The following is a 22253-nucleotide window of genomic DNA, read 5'->3' on the forward strand; positions in this document are numbered from 1 at the left end:
ATGTGCATTTCTCTCTGGCGCGTTCACTAGGCATACTGCGAAGATCGAGTCAGCATTGTCAACTTCATCTTTGCACAGAAAACACTTGTTTATTATTAAACAATTAAAATGTCTCCTGCTATATTTTACATATTCATAATCATTAATTTTGGTTCTTAAAATCGGTTCTTTGTGACAGCTTTTAGGTGCTTTATTGGCAGCGCCACCCTTACATCGCATCAGCACCGTAAACATGGAGATTTTTTTTTCTTTCGGGGGGCTTTTTGTTTATGTTCAGGCTTTCTCAGTTGTCTTTAGGCGCGATATTTTACATGTACCCTGCTAATAAAATTGCAAGTAAGCCTACACATTGGATTCACGTTTATTATTATATTTAATTATTTTTTATATTTTTTTTATATTTTGTTGTATTTATCCGCCGCACCTTAAAGGCCGGTCCGTGAAAATATTGTCTGATATTAAACCGGTCCGTGGCGCAAAAAAAGGTTGGGGACCGCTGCGTTAAATAGACTGGAGCTAAGCCGTTTAGGGCTTTATAAGTCAGTAGCAATACCTTGTAATTAATACGGGACTTTATAGGTAACCAATGTAGCGATGTTAGAATCGGTGTTATATGATCATATTTTCTTGATCTAGTAAGAACTCTGGCGGCTGCATTTTGGACTAACTGTATCTTGTTTATTAAGGATGCAGGACAACCAGCTAATAAAGCATTACAGTAATCTAGTCTCGAGGTCATGAACGCATGAACTAACTTTTCTGCATCAGAAACTGATAGCATATTACGTAGCTTAGCAATGTTTCTAAGGTGGAAAAAGGCTGTTCTTGTAATATATGAAATATGATTTTCAAAAGACAAGTTGCAGTCTAGTATAACACCCAGGTCTTTTTTAATTAGTAGAAATAATTTAATTGGCATTAAATTATTACATTTAATCAATGAAGTCAATTAGAATAATAAGACAAAATGGCTGTTACCAAGCAGATGAAATCAGTATCAACTAAATTCATCTTTGCAATGCAGAGGAAACACAGAAGCTGCATCTGAAGTGACATTTAGATGCATTTACACAGACTGTTTAATAAAACTCAGTGGGACATGAATACATTTAACCTGCAGTTACAAATTCATAAATAATATTTTGATGTTTTAAACATAAAATGCTGAATACTGATATTTGAAATTGTTAATAAAAATGAAAAGATACTTTAAATTGTGAATTAAAACAGCTAGTAGATGGCAGCAATTCACTGTTTATGAGTGAGTCATTGCAATTCAACCGATTCATTCAAACTGGTGATTCATTCAGACATACAGCGGCATTTTTGCCCCCTTATCTTAAATTTTGGGGAAATCAAAATGCATTTTAATAGACCAAATTTAGATAAATATATAAAACATAGCCTAATGGCACGCTAAATGCGCACTCGCACTGGTCTAACCTACTAGAATACATCACATTTCTGTGCACTCTATGGGCCATATCACACACCCGGTGCAATGCAGCGCCAGGCGTTAAGCAAGTGTTTTTTGCTACAGCAGTTTCTGCCCGATGCAGTTTTCATTTTCACGTCCTGCCCCACTTGTTTAAATAGCAAATGCATTTGCGCACATCTGTGCGCCCATGGGCTGCTGGTCTCTAAACCAGCAAAAAAAAAAAAAAAAAACTGAAAAACTGGTCGGTGTGTTCAGGCGCATTGTTGGCACGTTGCTATTTTGAGGCAGCTGAAAACGACTGCGCCATTGACCAACTGAAACCTGTTCTAAAGTCAGTGGTGCAGTATTTATTTTGTTATTTAAAGAGCGTGTTAGTAATGTGCGCCTATAGGCGGGTCCACACCGCATGTACACTGTGCATTTGCGTATTACACACACAGGGACGCGCAGCAAACAAACATGCCAAATATTAAAAATAAAAGGATTACAATGTAAATGATTAATATTGTGTACATAAAGACATGGTGGAATCTGGCTTGTCCCGTAGATGGTCTGCTTGCGTGCAGTGGATTTGGATATGCCCTAAGTGCACTTGCGCCGTGCGCTTTAGACCATGTGCTTAGATCGTTAAAATATGGCCCTATGAGAGTGCTTTTGTTGTGGCCCTGTGGCCAGTTGCATGAAAATAGCTGCTAAGTTAAAACTGTGTCTTAAAACTAGTCTGGTCAACCAGCAATTAGCTATGGCTAATCAGTCTTAATTTTCAGAATTAGACCAATCTGCCTTTTTTATGTAACTGGCTTAAAGAGATGATCAATCTTAAAGAAAAAAATTAGATTTAAAAAATGAGATAATTTGTAAGGCTAGTCTAAGCACTTTATGCAAGCGGCCACTGATCTATATGATGGCTCAGTTAATTTTAGATTAATCTACAATGTCAATATTTTGAAAATGTAATATTAATTAGTATATTGATTTAAAGATGCTTTGTAAAGTATAAAACAATGTAAAATACTTACATCAGTGTGTTGAGTTTACAGTGTTTATCCTTTAGTAGAGCAGCGATCTGATTCACTCGTGTGTCTCCTAGTTCACGTTTACTCAGATTCAGCTCTCTCAGGAGTAACGGGTTTTTACCCACAATTCCTCTCACATACTGACAGGCTTCATCTGCATCATGACTCAGAAACCTGCAGAAGGGAAGATAAAGCAGGAATTAATTCAGTTTTTAACAAACTGTAGTATTTTTTTTTTATTAATAGTCTAATGTTAATCCTTGTTAACTTTGACAACAACAAAGGTTATGTAGTTTACTGCATTACTGAATTTACAGCCACTTTCCCACTTTTGGGCCAAACTGTTCTAAGAACAATAAGAAACCGTTCCAGTAATATTTCCACTTGATCCTGGTTTGGCACAGCACAATTACAAACTGTTCTCAGGCCGGAATACTCAGACTGACGTCGGCACTCAGAATTGACGGTTCGCAAAGACAACCGTCAACCAGTAACTTAAGAGTTCGCCCCCTTTAGTTACTGTTGCTGTATCCAACAATGAAATAGCAACTCTCGCCACACATCATGTTCTCACACAGTGAAAAATACATCGCGGAGCAGAGAGGACACTGACAACGCGCCGACAGACAGGACAGAGACGGATACTTTTTATATAAAACAACGTCTCATCTTTCAAATTTAGTCATTTTTAAAGAAATTTTAACAATAAATACCGTTTTGTGTCTCTTTAATGTGTCTGACAGATCAATGTAGCGCCTCAGTTAAAGCTGCTCGTGAACCGATCATCTCTTCCTTCTAGTTATTTAATAGTATCAAATAAACATGAATGAACATCAGAAAGAATGTTGTTTCAACTGTGGAAAGCCATCAGTACACACTGTTTTTCAAGTTCAAATCCACGGACGTTAATCTATTAATTCTCCTGACTGCTTTGTCGGACAAAATGGCGGATGGTGGATTATGATTGGTCAGATAGCCTGTCTATCAAACTTAAGCAAGGAGAACGGTTTGGCTAGGCGGTGGAAAAGAGGCATAAAATTCACCTGTATGTCATTTATTTTGTATTATTTCATCACGTCTCACCTCAGTGTCTTGAGTTGACAGGTCTGATCCTGTAGTAAATCATCGAGCTCCTTCACTCCTGATTGTCCAGGATCATTTCCTGTGAGATCCAGCTCTATCAGGTGTGAAGGGTTTGATCTCAGAGCTGAAGCCAGAGCTTTATAACCTTCTTCTGTGATACTGCAGTCTGAAAGTCTAGAACAGGAATGAAAATGTAACGTGATTAATTCATTATTATAGAAACTCCAGAAATGAAAGTTTACTTGTAAGTCAGATTACTTTTTTCATGCAATGAATAAAATAATGTATTGTTTTTTAAATTCAAGGCAAACTATTAGTTACTTTTTTCAAATAAGCATGTTACTCTGTATTTTGTTATTTGTACAAATAATATGCAAACTAAACTTAGTTTCAGTCAGAAACTGGTGACTAAATATGTAAACAAACTAAAGGCCCAGTGTTGCACATCATCTCACCTGAGTTTCTCCAGTTTACAGTTATTTCTCAGTCCATCAGAGAGCAGCTTCACTCCTGAATTCTGCAGATTATTATTACTCAGGTCAAGATCCTTCAGAATGTTGGAGTCTGAACTGAGAACTGAAGCCAGAGCTGAACAGCTTTCTTCTGTTAGATCACACTTGCAGAGCCTGATAATAATAATTGAACAACATCAATAATGAAGATACATAATACCATTAATTGTAGGAAAAAGACTACCATGAGAAGTTGACCAAAATGTATGGTGTTCCAGCCCTAAACAAATAAATCAGGCGCTAAAATCCTGCAATGATTCTATGCCTTATAGCATCAACATAATCACTGTTTTACACACAGCCACCATGCAGTAAATTCAGAGTTAAGATACAGATCCACACAATTGTACACAATTGTCCCAGCTCAATGGAACCTGTTTTAATTTAGTCCAAGCTGATTTGAGGAAGCAGTGGCTTGTAAACATTAGGGCTGGACCCGAATATTCGAACATTCGAATATTCGTTCGGTGGGTTGGTATTCGATTTGAAAATTTGACATTCGAATATTCCTTTTTTGTTTTTTTTGCACACCTGGGATCCCCGCGAAACGGTTCTCATTCGCGCTTGAATAAGGCCGGCGACATACTGGCTGCATGGCGTGTCCGTTTTTATTTCGGCTCCCATGTTAACAGGTTGGAGTCTGCACACTGCCTGCGTGAGACACGCGTCTGAGGTGCATGCTAGAAATAGAACTGACGCCTAGTGTTCCAGCAATGGGAGTGTTCTCTGGCTAGAGCGCAGAACAGCGGAGTTTGTATGGACCGAAGTGCATGCCTGAGCTTGTGTTTTGCAGGTTAAGCTGCGTTGCTTTGACACTGTGGAAAATAGAATAGATTTCGTTTTTCTTTATTTAAATTTCCTTTTTCTTTATTTAAATTTTGTTTTTTCTTTATTTAAATTTCGATTTTCTTTATTTAAATTTCGATTTTCTTTATTTAAATCTACCCTTTACTGTGTCAGTAATTTGTTAGTCAGAAAAATATTAGACTACCTTAAAAGTATTGCTTAATTTAACAGACCTGTGTGTGTGCGTTTTATATCACTAGTGCAGTGTCCGTTCTTGGAGCATAAAGCCCTGCCCGCGTGAAGTGTGCCGCTTCCTGCTCGCGCTGTTCTGTAGTTTACTAAAAGTTTATTAATTCTGAACGTGTTGCGTCTCGCGTGTCTAACTATATTGCACCAAATGCGTCACTGCACTCCCTTGTGAAGTCGATTGGATGAACGGTTGTCGAAATAATCAAATGCAAACGGACATACAGACACATAGAGATTCCTGCCTTTATTAGAGAGAAGAATATGTTCAGCACCCTCTCTCCGAAGCTTCGAATATTCGATGTTCATTACTACCGAAGCTTCGAAGCTCAAAAAATGGTATTCGGACCAGCCCTAGTAAACATATGAAAATATTTCACCTCAGGGCAGGGCTGTCGCTAGAGGGGAGAAAGGTGGCGATGATTATTAATAAAGTCAAAACATTATTCGTTGTTTGACATCCCTAAACAGTAAAAAATCGGTCCTCATGAATGACTGTAACATAAGTGCACTGAAAAGAAATGCTTGAGCCTTTAATGAGCAGAACATGGAAGTACTAGTGCAAGTTGTTCATAACTTTTTCTTTAGGCCACCTTTCTGTGGACAAAAATAATGCATTGTAAATTAAATCCAGCAAAGAACACTGAAATTTGCACATCTGGCAGATTTTATATACAAATATTTATATTTATAATAGTAAATTAAATCAAATCTCAAAGTTGAATACAGGCTTTTGCAAAATAATAATAATAATAATAATTGACAAAAGAGAAAAGACATGGGGAAAAGAACATCCAGTGTGTCAAATTCCTGTGATTTCTGTGGTGTTGAATGTAGCTGATGGTGAAATGTACTCACTTGAGTATCTTCAGCTCACACACAGGATTCTTCAGTCCCTCACAGATCTCTTTGACTCCAGAGTCCAGCAGACGGCTGTTGTTCAGGTTCAGCTCTTTCAGGATGGTTTTAGAGGAGAGAACAGTAGCTAGAACTGAACAGCTTTTCTCTGTCAGCTCGCAATTATTCAGCCTGAACACAGAAACAGCAATAATTTATTATTCCGCACATATTCACCACACACCATACAAACAGCTCTTCATATCTGCTGACACGTGACTGACAGTCATTTACAATCAATTAACAAAGAAGTTATAATGTATATATTATGTTGACTCACTTGATTTTCTTCACTTTGCTATGAGAGTCCATCAAAAGAGCAGAGAGCTTTTCTCCATCGAGATCTCCTAATTTATCTTCACTCAGATCCAGTTCTGTCAGCAATAATGGACTTTTACCCAGAACTTTAGTAAGACACTCACACGCTTCCTGTGCAGCAGCACTTTTCAAAAACCTACAGGAAATAGAAGAGAATTATTTGGACAAATTTTTGGACATTAGACATTGTTTTGTTTCTGCTGCTTTGTTTACGATCAGATCATTTTAAACCAGTAAACTCCTGGAGATTTTTTAGTATTTCAAGAATAAACTAAGTGAAAGCATTCAAACAGTCAGTCCAAAACAGAGCTAAAGCAGAGAAAACCCAGCCAATAGTGACTCGGGTCCAGATTTGGCTTCAGAGCAGCCCAAGAAGTTTCATATTGTGCAGTGTGAAATACAGACTGCAAGCATTTTATAATGGATTCTGCCCAAAGAAGCATGTTTTAGAGGTTTCAGTTTCTGTTGTTGTACTATATACATATATTGTAGAACCTAGAAACGAGCATTTTTAGCACGAGCATTTTTAGCATTTTAGCACTCCCAGTTCCATTGTCCTGAAGTTGATGGGTTTTGAATGGGTTTTTGGTTACATGCTTGAGGTTGTGTTTACCACAGACATTATTTCAAGATTTTTACTAAAGCTTTTACTTGTCTTGTAAAAAGCAATTGCTGACAAGTGGCTAAATGGAACTACAGAGATTGTTGGGAAATTAAACATCATCAGCCGAACAGGTAAACGCATCTACTCACTAGTCCATTTTCACAGCCTCGTTAATTGCACTCTTGCAAACTATTATAGTTGTTAGACTTGTAGGAAGCTTAGTGATGGTGTCATTGAAGTCATGCGTGTAGAGTGGCCATGGTGTAGTTAGTTTATAGCCTACATTTATCATTTGACTTCTGCAGATTGTATTTACGCATCAAAATTCTTAATTTGTGAAGATTTTTATGATTAAGCTTTTATTAGTCACAGACCTTATTTAATCCAAAAGCCTAAGAAAAAAACCTTATTGGGTTTTTGTCAAGTTAACCAAGGTGATCACTAAAGATTGCTTTATAAATAATCTTCCTGATCAGTTTCATCTCCTCAGCATCCCAGATAGCTCAGAAGAACTCGATGTTGCAACAGAAACTATTGACTCTCTCTTTTCCAACACTTTAGACACAGTTGCTCCTTTGTGCTTAAAGGAACACGTCGACTTTTTGGGGCTTTAGCTTATTCACCGTATCCCCCAGAGTTAGATAAGTCCATACATACCCTTCTCATCTCCGTGCGTGCCGTAACTCTGTCTGACGCACCCACCGCTAGCCTAGCTTAGCACAAAGACTGGAGGTAAACGGCTCCATCTAGCATACTGCTCCCAATAAGTGACAAAATAACGGCAACATTTTATTATTATTTACATGTTGTGATTTGTACAGTCACAGTATGTACTAATATTAAGGTCACATGATAAACATCCCTATTATCTTTAGCCTTGGCTACTGTATATAGACCGCCAGGGCCTTATGCTGATTTCCTAAAAGAATTTGCAGATTTTCTCTCAGACCTATTAGTCAATGTCGATAAAGCATTAATTGTTGGCAATTTTAACATACATGTAGATAATCAAAATGATGCGTTAGGGGCTGCGTTTATAGATTTATTAAACTCCTTTGGGGTTAAGCAAAACGTTACCGGACCAACTCATCGTTTTAATCATACACTCGATTTAATTATATCACATGGAACCGATCCAACCGATATAGATATCATTCCACAAAGTGATGATGTAACTGACCATTACATGGTAACTTACCATGGCAATATTACGTACCCCTGTAATATATCATGCTGCGCCGCGTTATCGATTAGGCAGAACAATCCTTCCATCCACCATAGATAATTTTTCAAATTGCTTATCGGATCTGTCTCAGCTGCTCAGTGAACCCAAACAAACAGATGAATTAGAGGAACTAACCAGCACTATGAGCACCATTCTCTCTGGAAAATTGGATATTGTTGCACCCATTAGACTAAAAAAGGTCAGAGAGAAAATTAAAGCACCATGGTACAACAATACTACGCGTGTTCTAAAGAGAGAAACCCGTAATTTAGAGCGTAAATGGAAACAAACCAATTTAGAGGTTTTTAGAATCGCTTGGAAAGACAGTACGTCACGTTATAAAAAGGCCCTAAAAGCGTCCAGGGCTGAGCACCTCCGCAAACTAATAGAAAATAACCAAAACAATCCTAGGTTTTTATTTAACACCGTGGCTAGACTAACAAATAAACAAGCGTCACCGGAACAAAATATTCCGTAGTAATTTAGTAGTAATGATTTCATGAATTTTTTCACTGAGAAAATAGAAAACATCAGAACCACAATTGTAAACGTTCAATCCTCAATCGCGCCTTATAACTCAGCCTCGATTATCACCCCGCAAGAACAATTACAGTGCTTTACAACTATAGAACAAATAGAGTTAAATAAACTTATCACTTCCTCTAAAACAACAACATGTTTACCAACTAAACTACTGAAAGAAGTGTTACCTGTAGTGGAAGAGCCTCTCCTCAATATTATTAACTCATCTTTATCTTTAGGTCATGTTCCAAGAACATTTAAACTGGCAGTTATAAAACCACTCATTAAGAAACCACAATTAGACCCAAATAACCTAGCAAATTATAGACCCATTTCAAATCTTCCTTTTATGTCTAAAATACTAGAAAAAGTTGTGTCCGCCCAACTAGGCTCTTTCTTACAAGAAAATGACATCTATGAAAAGTTTCAGTCTGGATTCAGACCGCATCACAGCACTGAAACTGCGCTTGTTAAAATCATAAATGATTTACTCTTAGCTTCTGACCAAGGCTGCATCTCAATACTAGTTTTACTTGATCTTAGTGCTGCGTTCGATACTATAGATCACACAATACTCTTAGATCGACTACAAAATTATACTGGTGTTCAAGGACAAGCATTAAGCTGGTTCATATCATACCTATCTGACCGATACCATTTTGTCTATTTAAATGGAGAAAAATCGATCATAACTGCAGTAAACTATGGAGTGCCGCAAGGATCTGTGTTAGGCCCTCTATTATTCTCAATATATATGCTGCCACTTGGAAATATTATAAGGAAACATGGAATTAGTTTCCATTGTTATGCTGATGACACTCAAATATATATTTCATCACGGCCGGATGAAAACGCTAAATTATCCAAATTGACAGAGTGTGTTAAAGATATAAAAGATTGGATGACGCGTAATTTTCTTTTATTAAATCCAGACAAGACAGAGGTAATACTTATCGGTTCAAAAAACCGCCCACAAAATCTCTCACAATACAATAACATAGTAGGATGTCCTGTTACTTTATCCTCTACAGTAAAAGACCTGGGTGTTATACTTGACTGCAACCTGTCTTTTGAAAATCATATTTCATATGTTACAAAAACAGCCTTTTTCCACCTTAGAAACATTGCTAAGCTACGTAATATGCTATCTGTTTCTGATGTAGAAAAGTTAGTTCATGCGTTCATGACCTCGAGACTAGATTACTGTAATGCTTTATTAGCTGGTTGTCCTGCATCCTCAATAAACAAGCTACAGTTAGTCCAAAATGCCGCCGCTAGAGTTCTGACTAGATCAAGAAAATTTGACCATATAACACCAATTTTATCATCACTACACTGGTTACCTATAAAGTTCCGTATTAATTACAAGGTATTGCTACTGACTTATAAAGCCCTAAATGGCTTAGCTCCAGGTTATTTAACGGATCTTCTATCGCCCTATAATCCATCGCGCTCTTTAAGATCACTAAATTCGAGGCTTTTCTCTCCCAGTTTAAAACTAGATTAAAGACGCATCTCTTCAGCCAGGCATTCATATAATATTTTTAATCTTACAGTTAAATCCGGTCTCTAGTTCATAAACGCCAGAGGAGAACTGGCCCCCGACTGAGCCTGGGTTCTCCCAAGGTTTTTTTTTTTTTTTTTCCATTAGGTCACCTGATGGAGTTTTTCGGTTCCTTGCCACAGTTGCCTTTGGCTTGCTCAGTTGGGGATACTAAATTGAATTAATCAATCAACAATACTATTGATCAGAATTACCAAACGTGGACGTTCTACACTAGAAACAAACACTGATGTACTATTTTAATTTAATACTGGGAAGCTGCTTTGATACAATCTGTATTGTGAAAAGCGCTATATAAATAAAGTTGACTTGACTTGACTTGACAAGAGACACAGCCAACTTCTAACCATATACATACTGGGAACTATATTCTCAGAAGGCAAAGCACTGCTACTTGGGCGGAGTGATTGGATATGTCACAAAAACTTTTAAGTTGGCTATTATTAAACCTCTTACTAAAAAAACGCAACTTGATTCTAGTGAAGTGGTCAATTACAGGCCAATCTTGAATCTACCTTTTTTGTCAAAGATACTAGAAAAGGCAGTATCCTCACAACTATGCTCCTTTTTAGAAAGAAATGGTATCTGCGAGAATTTCCAGTCAGGATTTAGTGTCACAAATTATTTGCTCTTATCATCCAATTGTGGTTGTATCTCACTATTAGTGTTATTCGATCTTAGTGCTGCATTTGATACTGTCGACCACAACATTCTTTTGAATAGACTCCAAAATTATGTTAGCATTAGTGGAATTGCATTAGCATGGTTTAAATCATACTTATCTGACCATTATCAGTTTGTAGAAATAAACTAAGGCCGGTGACACACTGGATGCGTGGCGTAAGCGTCTCAGCTGCGTGGCGTGACCGTTTTTATTTCGGCTCCCATGTTAACAGGTTAGAGCTTGCACACTGCCTGCGTGACACTCGCGTCTCAGGCGCAGCTTGAGCCGCGCGGAAAACACGTGCATGCTAGAAATAGAACCGACGCCTATTTTTCACGCGACACGCAAGCGTCTTGGAAGCGTTTCCAAGCAAAACTGAATAGGAAAAGATGTTTATATGACATTTTGACACGAATACATATTAATAAATGTCATTTTGATGTTTGAAAGTGTCTAGGGTTTGACATAAATGCAAATATAAATGCAATTTAAAAAATATTATTGATTTTCAAATACTGCACCTGTCAATACAGAACGAAATATTCTGTAGCCTATATTGCGTCAACACTGCCGACGTTGTCTTTGCTGCTATATATTTATGTTTAACATGAAGTATAGGCCTTCCACAACTCTCTCCCCATATGTCAAATATTTCACCAATGAGGCTTATCATATGTCACCTAGCAGCAGCAGCGCCGCGTCAGACACGCTTCTGGTGTGCAAAGACATGGAAAACGCCACGCACACGCCACGCAGCTGAAACGCAACAGAAACGCCACGCAGCCAGTGTGTCACCGGCCTAAGAGATGTCATATCGATCACAAGTTCAGTATGGAGTACCACAAGGCTCAGTACTAGTACCGTTGTTGTTCACTCTGTACATGCTACCCTTGGGAGATATCATTAGGAAGCATGGGATTAGTTTTCACTGTTATGCTGATGATACTTTCACCCCGACGAAACTCACAAGATTAACGGAATGCATAGCTGATCGGTTCTGTCAACACTGCATTGGCTCCTTATTAAACATTGTATACATTTTAACATTTTGCTAATTACTTACAAAGCACTAAATGGTTTAGCTCCGCAGGACTTGAGCGAGCTCTTAACGCATTATAGTCCTTCACGTCTATTGCGATCTCAAAATTCTGGCCAGTTGATAATACCTAGAATATCAAAATCGACTGCTGGCTATTCCTTTTCCTATTTAGCACCTAAACTTTGGAACAGTCTTCCTAACATTGTCCGGGAAGCAGACACTCTGTCAGTTTAAATCTAGATTAAAAACACATCTCTTCAAACTGGCATACACAGAACAATATACATTCCTATTATTCAAATCAGTTAAATGATCATTAGGCTGCATATATTAGGTCAGTCGGAACCGGGAACACTTCCCATAACACCCGATGTACTCGAGAATGAGAATGGCATCTACGCTAATGTTAACTACCGGTATAATCTGCCGGACACAGGCTGTATCCAATTTAGATGGTGGACCTGCGCCTAGACACGACCACAACGCATCCCTGAAGTGTCAGCAGAGGTTGTCAACTAGACTCTCCCCTGTGAAGGCCTCATCGAGACGACAGCCATCGGCACTGATCCTCAACAAACTCGTCTCCATATGCGCAAGATTACTGCGATCTTCAACCAGCTGGAACTGGATAATATTTTGAATGTTCCAATCTGACTTCTGACCTGTAATGCTGCCTGAATCGTAATCATAAACTGTTCGTTCATTGGCCAGAGGAGACCTGTATTTTTTTTCTCCATTCTGTCACCTGATGGAGTTTTGGCTCCTTGCCACTGTCGCCTTTTTCGCCTTTCTTTGCTAACTAAATTAATAACTTTTTTTTTTTTTACAACAAAAATGAATCATCACTGAGCTTACTTAAGCTGGACTGTGACACTACTTTCTTCTGGAAACAAACTTTGCTGCATTAGTTTCCTGTTATGTCTGTAAAGCTGCTTTGAAACAATCTGTATAGAAAAAAGCGCCATATAAATAAAGGTGACTTGACTTGACTTAAACTATACTAAAGTTCACACAACAACTTCCAGTTCAAACACTTTAAGGAAACATTAAAACTGTGTACGGCTTGCATCGGTCATTGGTGGACCATAAAGCTGAGTTTGCTAAGTTTGTTCCACATGCAGCCGCTAGCAACATTAGCTTGTGAGGTGCTGTCGGAAATAATCTACACACAAAATAAATGTAGCCCATTTAAAAATGCAGCATTATGCAGATTGTTCAGTAACTGTTTAAAGTCTATTCAGAATTCATGTGGGAAGTACTTCTCAGAAAAACACAAGAATTACATCTTTGTGTTTTGTTAAAGGGGTGGTAAAACGCATTTTTTCGAAGGCTTGATTGTGTTTGTGGGGTTCACTGTAACACGTGTTCATGCTTCGTTTTTAAAAATTCGCATTATTTTTCACATATTTAACCATTATTCTACACTGCTCTGTCCCTCCTTGTAAAAACGCTCTGATGATTCCGGGTTCTATGGAGCCCCGCCCTCAAAAATACGCAATGGGCTCAGATTGGTTAGCTGGCCCAGTGTGTTGTGATTCGCTAACCTCCAAGTTCACGTTGTTTCGGAAACGCCCCTTACCGGTAGTTTGTGCTTCAGTAAACAACGGCGTTAATATTGCCCATACCAGTTTGAGCAGAACCTGTTCAAGAACGGCTGTTAAAGGACGTTTCAGAAAGGTATGTTTTTTATTTTTTTTAAATGCAGATCTATTGTGATCGCTATATGACACTGACTGTTACTTTTGTATATTTAAAACGATTGTAGCTAAATATCTGTCGCCAGAACTATTAACCCAATACGAACACTAAACATTGGCTTTACAACAGCCAAATCAAACACAAACCACGTTTAGCATGCCTGTAGATAAACAATACATAAAAGCATAATTTACAGTGATCACTTATAAACGACAACAACCACGAAAATTCCAAGTTCGCTGCGCTGGTGATATTAAACACAAGTTTGTATGTGTTTGTCGGATAAGTATGAATTAGCATTTAACAAACTGGTTTGTGGAGACAAACTGCGTTGTCCTTCGTTTACTTCCTCGCTACAACGTACAATTAACAATACGAACAGGAAAACACATCAACGAAAAAATCATACTTACAGGTTGTTGGTCGTAAACAACAGCTTCTGTTTTTAAAGTTGGAACTGCTCGATCTTTCAGGACAAGCCGTTGTGTGAATCCTGCATTGTAACTCGTGTAACGTTAGATTGAGGAAGCTTTTCTCCGGAAAATGTGCAACATTTGTATTATAATTATGAGGGACCGAGTTAAAAATAAATTGTAACCGTCCTTAGGAAGACTGAACAAAGTGGACCTGCAATCTGGGTGAAAATAACAGCGTTTCGACGGCATAGCGCCAAGACACTCGACTACCACAACAACTCTTCTCCAAAGCAACATAAAATGGCCTCGCCCCCTTTATGTATTGTGTTCCCAGAGGAGGGGTTTATGTAAATATTGGGCTTAGTGATGTCAGCAAGCCCACAGGAATGTCGTGTAGTCCCTATATCAGCCGTTTCTGTAGTTCTTAGAAATGGATTTCTTTAAAAGCAAATATCTCCCTTTGCTTTAAACTTTTAACGTTGTAACTTTGCAGATGTTGTTTATGCTCAAACAGCAACATCACACACTAACTAAAGCTAGAAAAGTGAAATCGTGTTTTACCACCCCTTTAAGACAATGTAATACAATGTTCCAGACAATCATAATCTTCCAAATTTTTTGATGTGATTAATTAAACAATGAATCAAAAGAAGACATGTCTTCTCAAATGATTACTGATGTAGCATTTCATTATGGTTGCAGAAAGTTAAAGTACAATTAAATTTCTTAACCTGATGGTTTTCAATCTATAGTGCACATCCTTTAGTAAATCATCGAGCTCCTTCACTCCTGATTGTCCAGGATCATTTCCTCTGAGATCCAGCTCTATCAGGTGTGAAGGGTTTGATCTCAGAGTTGAAACCAGAGCTGTATAACCTTCTTCTGTGATACTGCAGTCTGAAAGTCTGAAAAAACAAAACAATATTATGTATTCTTTGTTGAGATAGTTCATCATACAAGTACTTAGCTTTACAAATAATTCTGACAAACTAACAAAAATTTATGCTAAACATGTTTGCTTTTCTCCAAAATGATCTCTACTGTATATATACATTAACCAAAACCTTGATAATAAATGTATTAATTGAATCAACTGTCCAAAATAATTGATTTATTCAACCACATATTGTTTCAAAATCAATTTCTTCAGTTACACACAAAAGGAGATGTTAGGCAGGACATTAGGCTGTCACAGTAAAACTGAGGTGAAAAGGGTCAAATTATAGCCTTCATTTTCATCATTTTATCTAATCAAACATTATAAATGTATATAGAAATGCGCAATGATATAAATACACACTTCAGCTTTTCCAGACTGCATTGTGTATTTTCCAACAGAACACAGATCTTCTTCATTCCAGAGTTTCCTAGTTTATTCTCACTCAGATCCATCTCTATCAGGTTTGAAGGGTTTGAATTAAAAGCTGAAGTCAGAGCAGCACAACCTTCTGCTGTAATACTGTTATTATTCAGCCTGAAGAGAAACAAAACAAAGACAGGAAACATTCTTTAGTTGATTTCTGCCACAACAACAATAATAAAGAATAATGGTTCTTATTCTGCAAACCCATTAAAGAACAGCAATGACAGTAAAATGTAAAATACTCACATCAGTGTGTTGAGTTTACAGTGTTTATCCTGCAGTAGAGCAGCGATCTGATTCACTCCTGTGTCTCCTAGTTTGTGTCCACTCAGATTCAGCTCTCTCTGGAGTAACGGGTTTTTACCCACAATTCCTCTCACATACTCACAGGCTTCATCTGCAGCAGGACTCAAAAACCTGAAAAAGGGAAGATGAGGCAGGAATTAATTCAGTTCAAAACTAAACTTGATCTCATGAAAATAGCATCTGATTGTCTTGAATTTACTTTGATGCAACAGATCATTTAGTCAAGTAAAATTTATATTAATAATTCATCTGCACTAGGGATGCTCTCGACTAAAGATTTTTTCAACTAGTAGGCCTGGTTTCACAGACAGGGCTTAGACTAAGCCAAGATTAGGACTCAGTTCAATTAGGGTATTTAAGTAGCTTTTAAAAAGTTATCCAAGATATAAAACATTACTGGTGTGCAGCTTGAGACAAAACAATGGCACTGACATATTTTAAGATATGTCAGTGCAAGTTGCTTTCAGTTAAAACAGCTCAAACATGCAATTTAGTCTAGGGCTAACTTAAGCCTTGTCTGTGAAACTGGGGGGTAGTCTTTAATTTAAGCAAATAGTTGACTTATAATTAATAAACCATATGACACATAATTATGAGCCTTAATAATTATAGCCTATAATTGTCAGGGTTCTCCTCTGGCAGTTCTGACAGTCTTGTCTTTGTTTAATGTGTCTTTCTTTGTGTTCACCATGTGCTCCTGTGTTCCTGCCTCCTTGTTTGCAATTACCACACCCTCTTGTTTAGTCATTGATTAGTCCTAGTTTGTCTGTGTGTGCTCACCCTTTCCTCGTGTTCTCAGCTCCTCGTTTGTGTGAGTGTGTTCACCTGTTCCTTGTCTGAGTATTGTCACCTGTTCCTTGTGTTCTCTGCTTCCTTTATAATGTGTGCTCTTTCCCTCATGTTTTGCAGATTCGTTAAACATTGTGCCTTTCCTAGTACTTTTCTTGTTGCTAAATCTAGTGTTATTTGTACAAGTTAATTAATTTTGCAGTGCTTTTGTTCTGCCATCTGTCCTGTCTTTTCCCTGTGTCTTTAGATCCTGTCCTGTCCTGCAAGCAGAGCTTCCCTAGCCGTTTACTCTCCTTGCATAACAGCAAGCCTGGTGTAGAGCCTGAGATACTGGAGTGCATTGGCCGTTGTACTTGGGGTTCCTGCCTGGCCGTCGCTGGTATCCTCTGGTCTTATTCTGCCCTGCCAGAACTGCTCTCCAGCCTACCGTCATCTTGATCTAGTTACAGTGGTTGCTCTTCCTGCTTACCTGTCATCGTGCCCCGTTCCCTGCCTAGTGTTTGGACTGTTATCCCCTCCTCTTCCTCACTACCTTGTCTAGTCTGCTGGTTTGTCAATAAATCCCTGAACACTCATTCTACATTTGAGTCTTCCCTCAGAGATCCGTGATAATAATGTATAGCCACACAAAAACTAGCCTGACTACGTCAGACTTCCTACTTCCGCTAATTTCATTTCGCTCCTGTAGTCAGTCTGAGATAGCAGCCTATCTTTCAGTTTTCCACCGGCCTGAAAACAGCCGGGCCAATCAACGAACAGAGGGCGGGCTGAGAGCCGTGACGTAGACGCTGATTGTACCGTGGATGCGTAGATTTACTTCACATAATCTGCAAAAGTCATTCACAGCCATGTTCACTCCGGTATTTCGCTCGATGGTTTAGTTTTTGCATCATACATGCGTTTACAGTGGAAGTTAGATGCGGCTGAGCATGCGCATAACACACGCCATAACCAAACGTTATGTGATTGGCTTACGGGTAACCAATGATTTTAAACTTCAGACAAGCGCCCCCGCGAGAGAGAAAACACTTCTCTATTATGCCCTTCCAGACTCTGTATACGAAGCAAAGTGAAGTAGCAGAGTCTGGTATTACCAGGCTACACAAAAACATAAAACTTGCCAAAACGCACTGGCAAAAGTAATAATTATGAATGTGTCGTGAAAAACAGCAAGGAGACAGCCTAATCATTCATTGATAAACTAGTGTTTACTGTGTTTTCATCTGACTCGTCACCTCCGCAGTAGTGGACGAACCTATATGCGAATGGATTACATAATCTGAGAATATTTTTTTCCAGTTTAATTGGTTCATTTCAAAATAGACATTTCAAGCTTTCTATAAATATATTTCATATGTCTGTGATGCAAGTATACACTGAGTTTCATTCTATTTTTTAACACACTCAAGTTCACAGGGACTGAGACGGCAGACAGCGCATCCTGTTTGTTTTCATTATTTTATAAAAGCACAACGTTTTGTTTTTATTTTGAGCGTGCACAAATAAAATAAGCCCCTATACAGTTTTGAATGATGTATTAATCTTACCTGTATGACCAAAAGTGACAGAGTATCTTAAGTTAAATGCAAGTGATTGCACCGGCACCTCCATGTTAACCGTCATGCAGCACACTACTATTCAACTTTCACACTCCGCACAAACATATGAATATGCACCAAATAATATCTCACATTTTTCTATGTTAGCATTTAAGCGATGCTAGACATGCGATGAGACATATTTGCGGTCGGTGAATGATAGGCGAGCATTTGGATTTCCTGCCCAACTGTAATTACCACAAGGACCAGCCAATAATGATACATCTGTCGTGGACTGCGTGACTTGCCACTTCCTGTGGAGTTTACCAACTAATACAATTTTGGTCAACTAAGCCTCTTCTCTTTGACTACTAGGGTGCAGCCCTAATCTTTACTTTTTTTTTTTTTTTCATCACGTCTCACCTCAGTGTCTTGAGTTGACACTTCTGATCCTGTAGTAAATCATCGAGCTCCTTCACTCCTGATTGTCCAGGATCATTTCCTCTGAGATCCAGCTCTATCAGGTGTGAAGGGTTTGATCTCAGAGCTGAAGCCAGAGCTTTATAACCTTCTTCTGTGATACTGCAGTCTGAAAGTCTAAAAGCAATTTATTAAGTCTTATAAGTCAAACAATTAACTAATTCAATAAAAACAAGATTTCTTTTTCAGGATTATCATATTCATAATTCTCAGTACTTAAAAAGCCACATGTCTGACAATATTTTTTTTATGTATCTATTTTTTATTTCTGTAAGTGACATCACTGACATAAGATTTCTACCCATGCTTAAATTCAAACCTGAGTATCTGCAGTGTACACTGTGAATTTCCCAGTAGAGTGGAGATTTCTGTTACTCCAGAGTTTCCTAGTTTATTCTCACTCAGTTCCAGCTCTTTCAGGTTTGAAGGGTTTGAATTAAACGCTGACGCCAGAACAGAACAACCTTCTGCTGTAATACTGATGCAGTTAAACCTGTAGAAGACAGATCAAAGCAAAAAATAAAAATGGTGTATATATGCATACAATTATACAGGCTAGTAGCTTTAGTAATCGCTACTTTTATCCACGAATATGAGATTTGCATTATAACAGATTTTTTAAAACTTACTTCAGCTTTTTCAGTCTACACTGTTCATTCTCAAACAGAGTCGAGAAGATCTTCATTCCTGAGTCTCTCAGTTCAGTCCCACTCAGATTCAGCTCTGTCAGATTTGACGGGTTTGAATTTAAAGCTTCAGCCAGAACACGACAATCTTCATCTGTGATTTTTCTGTTATTCAGACTAAATAAAGAGAAAACATAGACGTTTTATCTACACATTTACCAAGAGTTGACAACTACTGGTTATGGTGATGATGACATTGCAAAATATACATAATACAATAAGGACCAAGTTCACAATTATAATAAAAATAATGTTTATTGCAATGATAATAAAACTTACATCAGTGTGTTGAGTTTACAGTGTTTATCCTGCAGTACAGCAGCAAGTTTCTTCAATCCTGAGGGTCCTAGTTCACATCCACTCAGATTCAGTTCTCTCAGGAGTAACAGATTTTTACCCAGAACTCTGTTCACGAACTGACAGGCTTCATCTACATCAGAATTTAAAAACCTGGAGAAGGGAAGATAAAGCAAGATTCAATTAAATTCTTAACTAAACCTTTATTAAAAATAGCATCTGATTGCAATTGAAAACAGTGTCAAATGTTTTATGTTCAATTTACTTTACAATGGACTGTATTAACCCTTAGGGGTCCAACGTGTTTTTGGGGTCCTTGAGATGTTCTGACATGCCCTGACATTTGTGCTTTTTTCAGTTACTTATAAACATATTAATGGCAAAAGTGTTATTACACTCTATTTAGCAGAACAAGGGCTACCATAATATGTGAGCAACATGTACATGGTTATTGAAAAAACTAAAAAATTAAGTCTCTGAAAAAAAAAGGCCACAAAACACATACTAAATATAGAAACCTAGAGTTTTTGCTTCAAAATGATGTGAAAATCATCCTAACTAATCATTCACATAAAACAATATATTGATTTCAATTTTGTAAGACACTTTTTGTTTAGAAAGGCAATATATGTAGGGGCGTGATTCACAACCGACAAGACAATGATCCACATAATGATCCTTTCAGTCAGGTATGTCAACGGTATGTTTGGGAACTAAAGAATGTGAGGACAAAAGATATATAGTAGTTTATTTAGAATATAGTTAACAATATAATCCAAATATAAATAAAAGTCAAAAGCACATTTTGAGTACACTGTCATACCTGGAAACAAATCCTGTTCAGTATAGTCTATAATGGGCCATTCTACAGAATTGGTTCAAAGTTAGAGTTGGAAACATCTTGAAAGAAATGTGTCTTTTTTTGTATGCATGCAAATTGTATAATATCTAAGGTGCACATTTCTAGTAATTGTGCTGTTAATTCTCATACTGTATTTTCAGAAAGTTTTGGAATATTTTTCCTCTCCCCAAATTTGTCACTAATGAAACAAAACAATAAATAATTTAATAAGACTTATATTGACATATTAAGATTTTGTTTACATCTATCTTGTAAATATAATATTTCAGTTGTAATCATTCTTTGTAAAAGGCATTAAGTTTATCTTACTGATTTCAAAGTTAAGGATTAGTATGAATATACATTGGAACAAACACTATAACATCTTAGTTGATAATTTAATATACCTACTTTATTTGACAAAACATCTCATATTATATATTTAACATACGAGCAGAAATTGGCTAACAAAATCTTCATTGATGTGGCAGTAGTCTATTTTACAGTAAAAACTTTATAATCTATACAAAACTAGTCAATGAAATCTTGTCTAAACACTCATATTACGTCTTTAAAATATAGTTTTTATTATGTATTAATATAGGGCATATAAATGTTAATTTGCAGTTTAATACGTTGCTTATGCAAAGACATTTTATCTCAACATATTTCAGTCGATTTCATTCATCTCAGTATAGCAATATAGTTTGGGAAAAGCCAAACTAGTCGATATGTTCATGTAAAAATAGTGTAGTATACAAAAGTGTGCATCTGTGACATTCATTCACACAGAGACACGCATAACACAGAGGATTCATATTTAAACTTTAAATATGTTTTAAAAGTCTTTTTGTGGTTTACAGACATTATTCCATATCGTGATTAGAATAAAGAACTTAAGAATAAAGAATTTATTATTAACAATCCTCAGCTGGATCCTCGAAACGAAACTGAAACCAGCTCTTATTCTGAGGTAATTTTTTCCAGGATTATTATTACGCTATTATTATTCCTCACAGCATCGCAAGATGACGTAAAGTACATGAATCTGATTAAACTTGATGTGTTTTATCGAGTTGATGTGGGCGTTGGCAGGTTTGCATGGATCGCCTCAGATCATTTGCATTTCAATAGTGTGCGCTCTCAGTAGGCGTGTTCACATTAGCAGATAATGAACTGCCATGATAACGACTGACATCTCTCTCTTTTCATAAAGATTACATAAACTGAGAATATTTGTTTTCGTTTTGAATTAGATCATTTAAAAGTAGACACTTAAATGTTTATAAAGATTTATTTCTCATGTAGTCTGACAAGTTTTCGCTGAGTTTTGTTTAAGTTTAGAGACGTGCTCCAGATAAATAAGTTCACGGAGACGGAGAGGCAGAAAGCACACCGTTTATTTTCTTTATTTTACAAAGGCACAATGTTTTGTTTTGATTGTAAGTGGACACATACAAAAGTAGACCTTTTACAGTTTATGTTTTCATATTTCTTTTATCTGTATGACCATTGAGTATTTTAAGTCTATTTTGCTGCTATGTGAAGAAAATCCAGCAAAACGATTGTCGACCCTAGAGGGTTAATGAATAATTCTATAAATAATTTGGCTGCTTATCATTTTTGTTGTATTATTTCATCATGTCTCACCTCAGTGTCTTGAGTTCACACTTAAGTAAATCATCCTGTAGTAAATCATCGAGCTCCTTCACTCCTGATTGTCCAGGATCATTTCCTCTGAGATCCAGCTCTATCAGATGTGAAGGGTTTGATCTCAGAGCTGAAGCCAGAGCTTTATAACCTTCTTCTGTGATACTGCAGTCTGAAAGTCTACAGAAAAGACATTTATTACCACTCAAAAAAAAAAAAGAATAATAAATACACGAAAAATTATTTACATGAAAAACGTTCAAATGCACTTTATT

The 22253-nt window shown here is 37.2% G+C and overlaps 1 protein-coding gene across 1 annotated transcript in view; it reads right to left on the reverse strand.

Annotated features, from left to right (window-relative positions):
* Positions 1 to 22253, reverse strand: part of LOC307160070 (uncharacterized protein) — a 719517-nt gene that overhangs the window by 340452 nt on the left and 356812 nt on the right. The window contains exons 16-28 of the mRNA XM_079873884.1: positions 21979 to 22158; positions 19470 to 19640; positions 19134 to 19307; positions 18824 to 18997; positions 18448 to 18621; positions 15638 to 15808; positions 15329 to 15502; positions 14760 to 14933; positions 6259 to 6432; positions 5940 to 6110; positions 3993 to 4163; positions 3538 to 3711; positions 2458 to 2628 (exon numbers count right to left, since the gene is read on the reverse strand). Of these exons, the coding sequence (XP_079730010.1) occupies positions 2458 to 2628; positions 3538 to 3711; positions 3993 to 4163; positions 5940 to 6110; positions 6259 to 6432; positions 14760 to 14933; positions 15329 to 15502; positions 15638 to 15808; positions 18448 to 18621; positions 18824 to 18997; positions 19134 to 19307; positions 19470 to 19640; positions 21979 to 22158 (2253 nt within the window). The remainder of the gene's footprint in view (positions 1 to 2457; positions 2629 to 3537; positions 3712 to 3992; positions 4164 to 5939; positions 6111 to 6258; positions 6433 to 14759; positions 14934 to 15328; positions 15503 to 15637; positions 15809 to 18447; positions 18622 to 18823; positions 18998 to 19133; positions 19308 to 19469; positions 19641 to 21978; positions 22159 to 22253) is intronic.

Source organism: Squalius cephalus, assembly GCF_949319135.1.
Source record: "Squalius cephalus genome assembly, chromosome: 6".
Taxonomy (NCBI): domain Eukaryota; kingdom Metazoa; phylum Chordata; class Actinopteri; order Cypriniformes; family Leuciscidae; genus Squalius; species Squalius cephalus.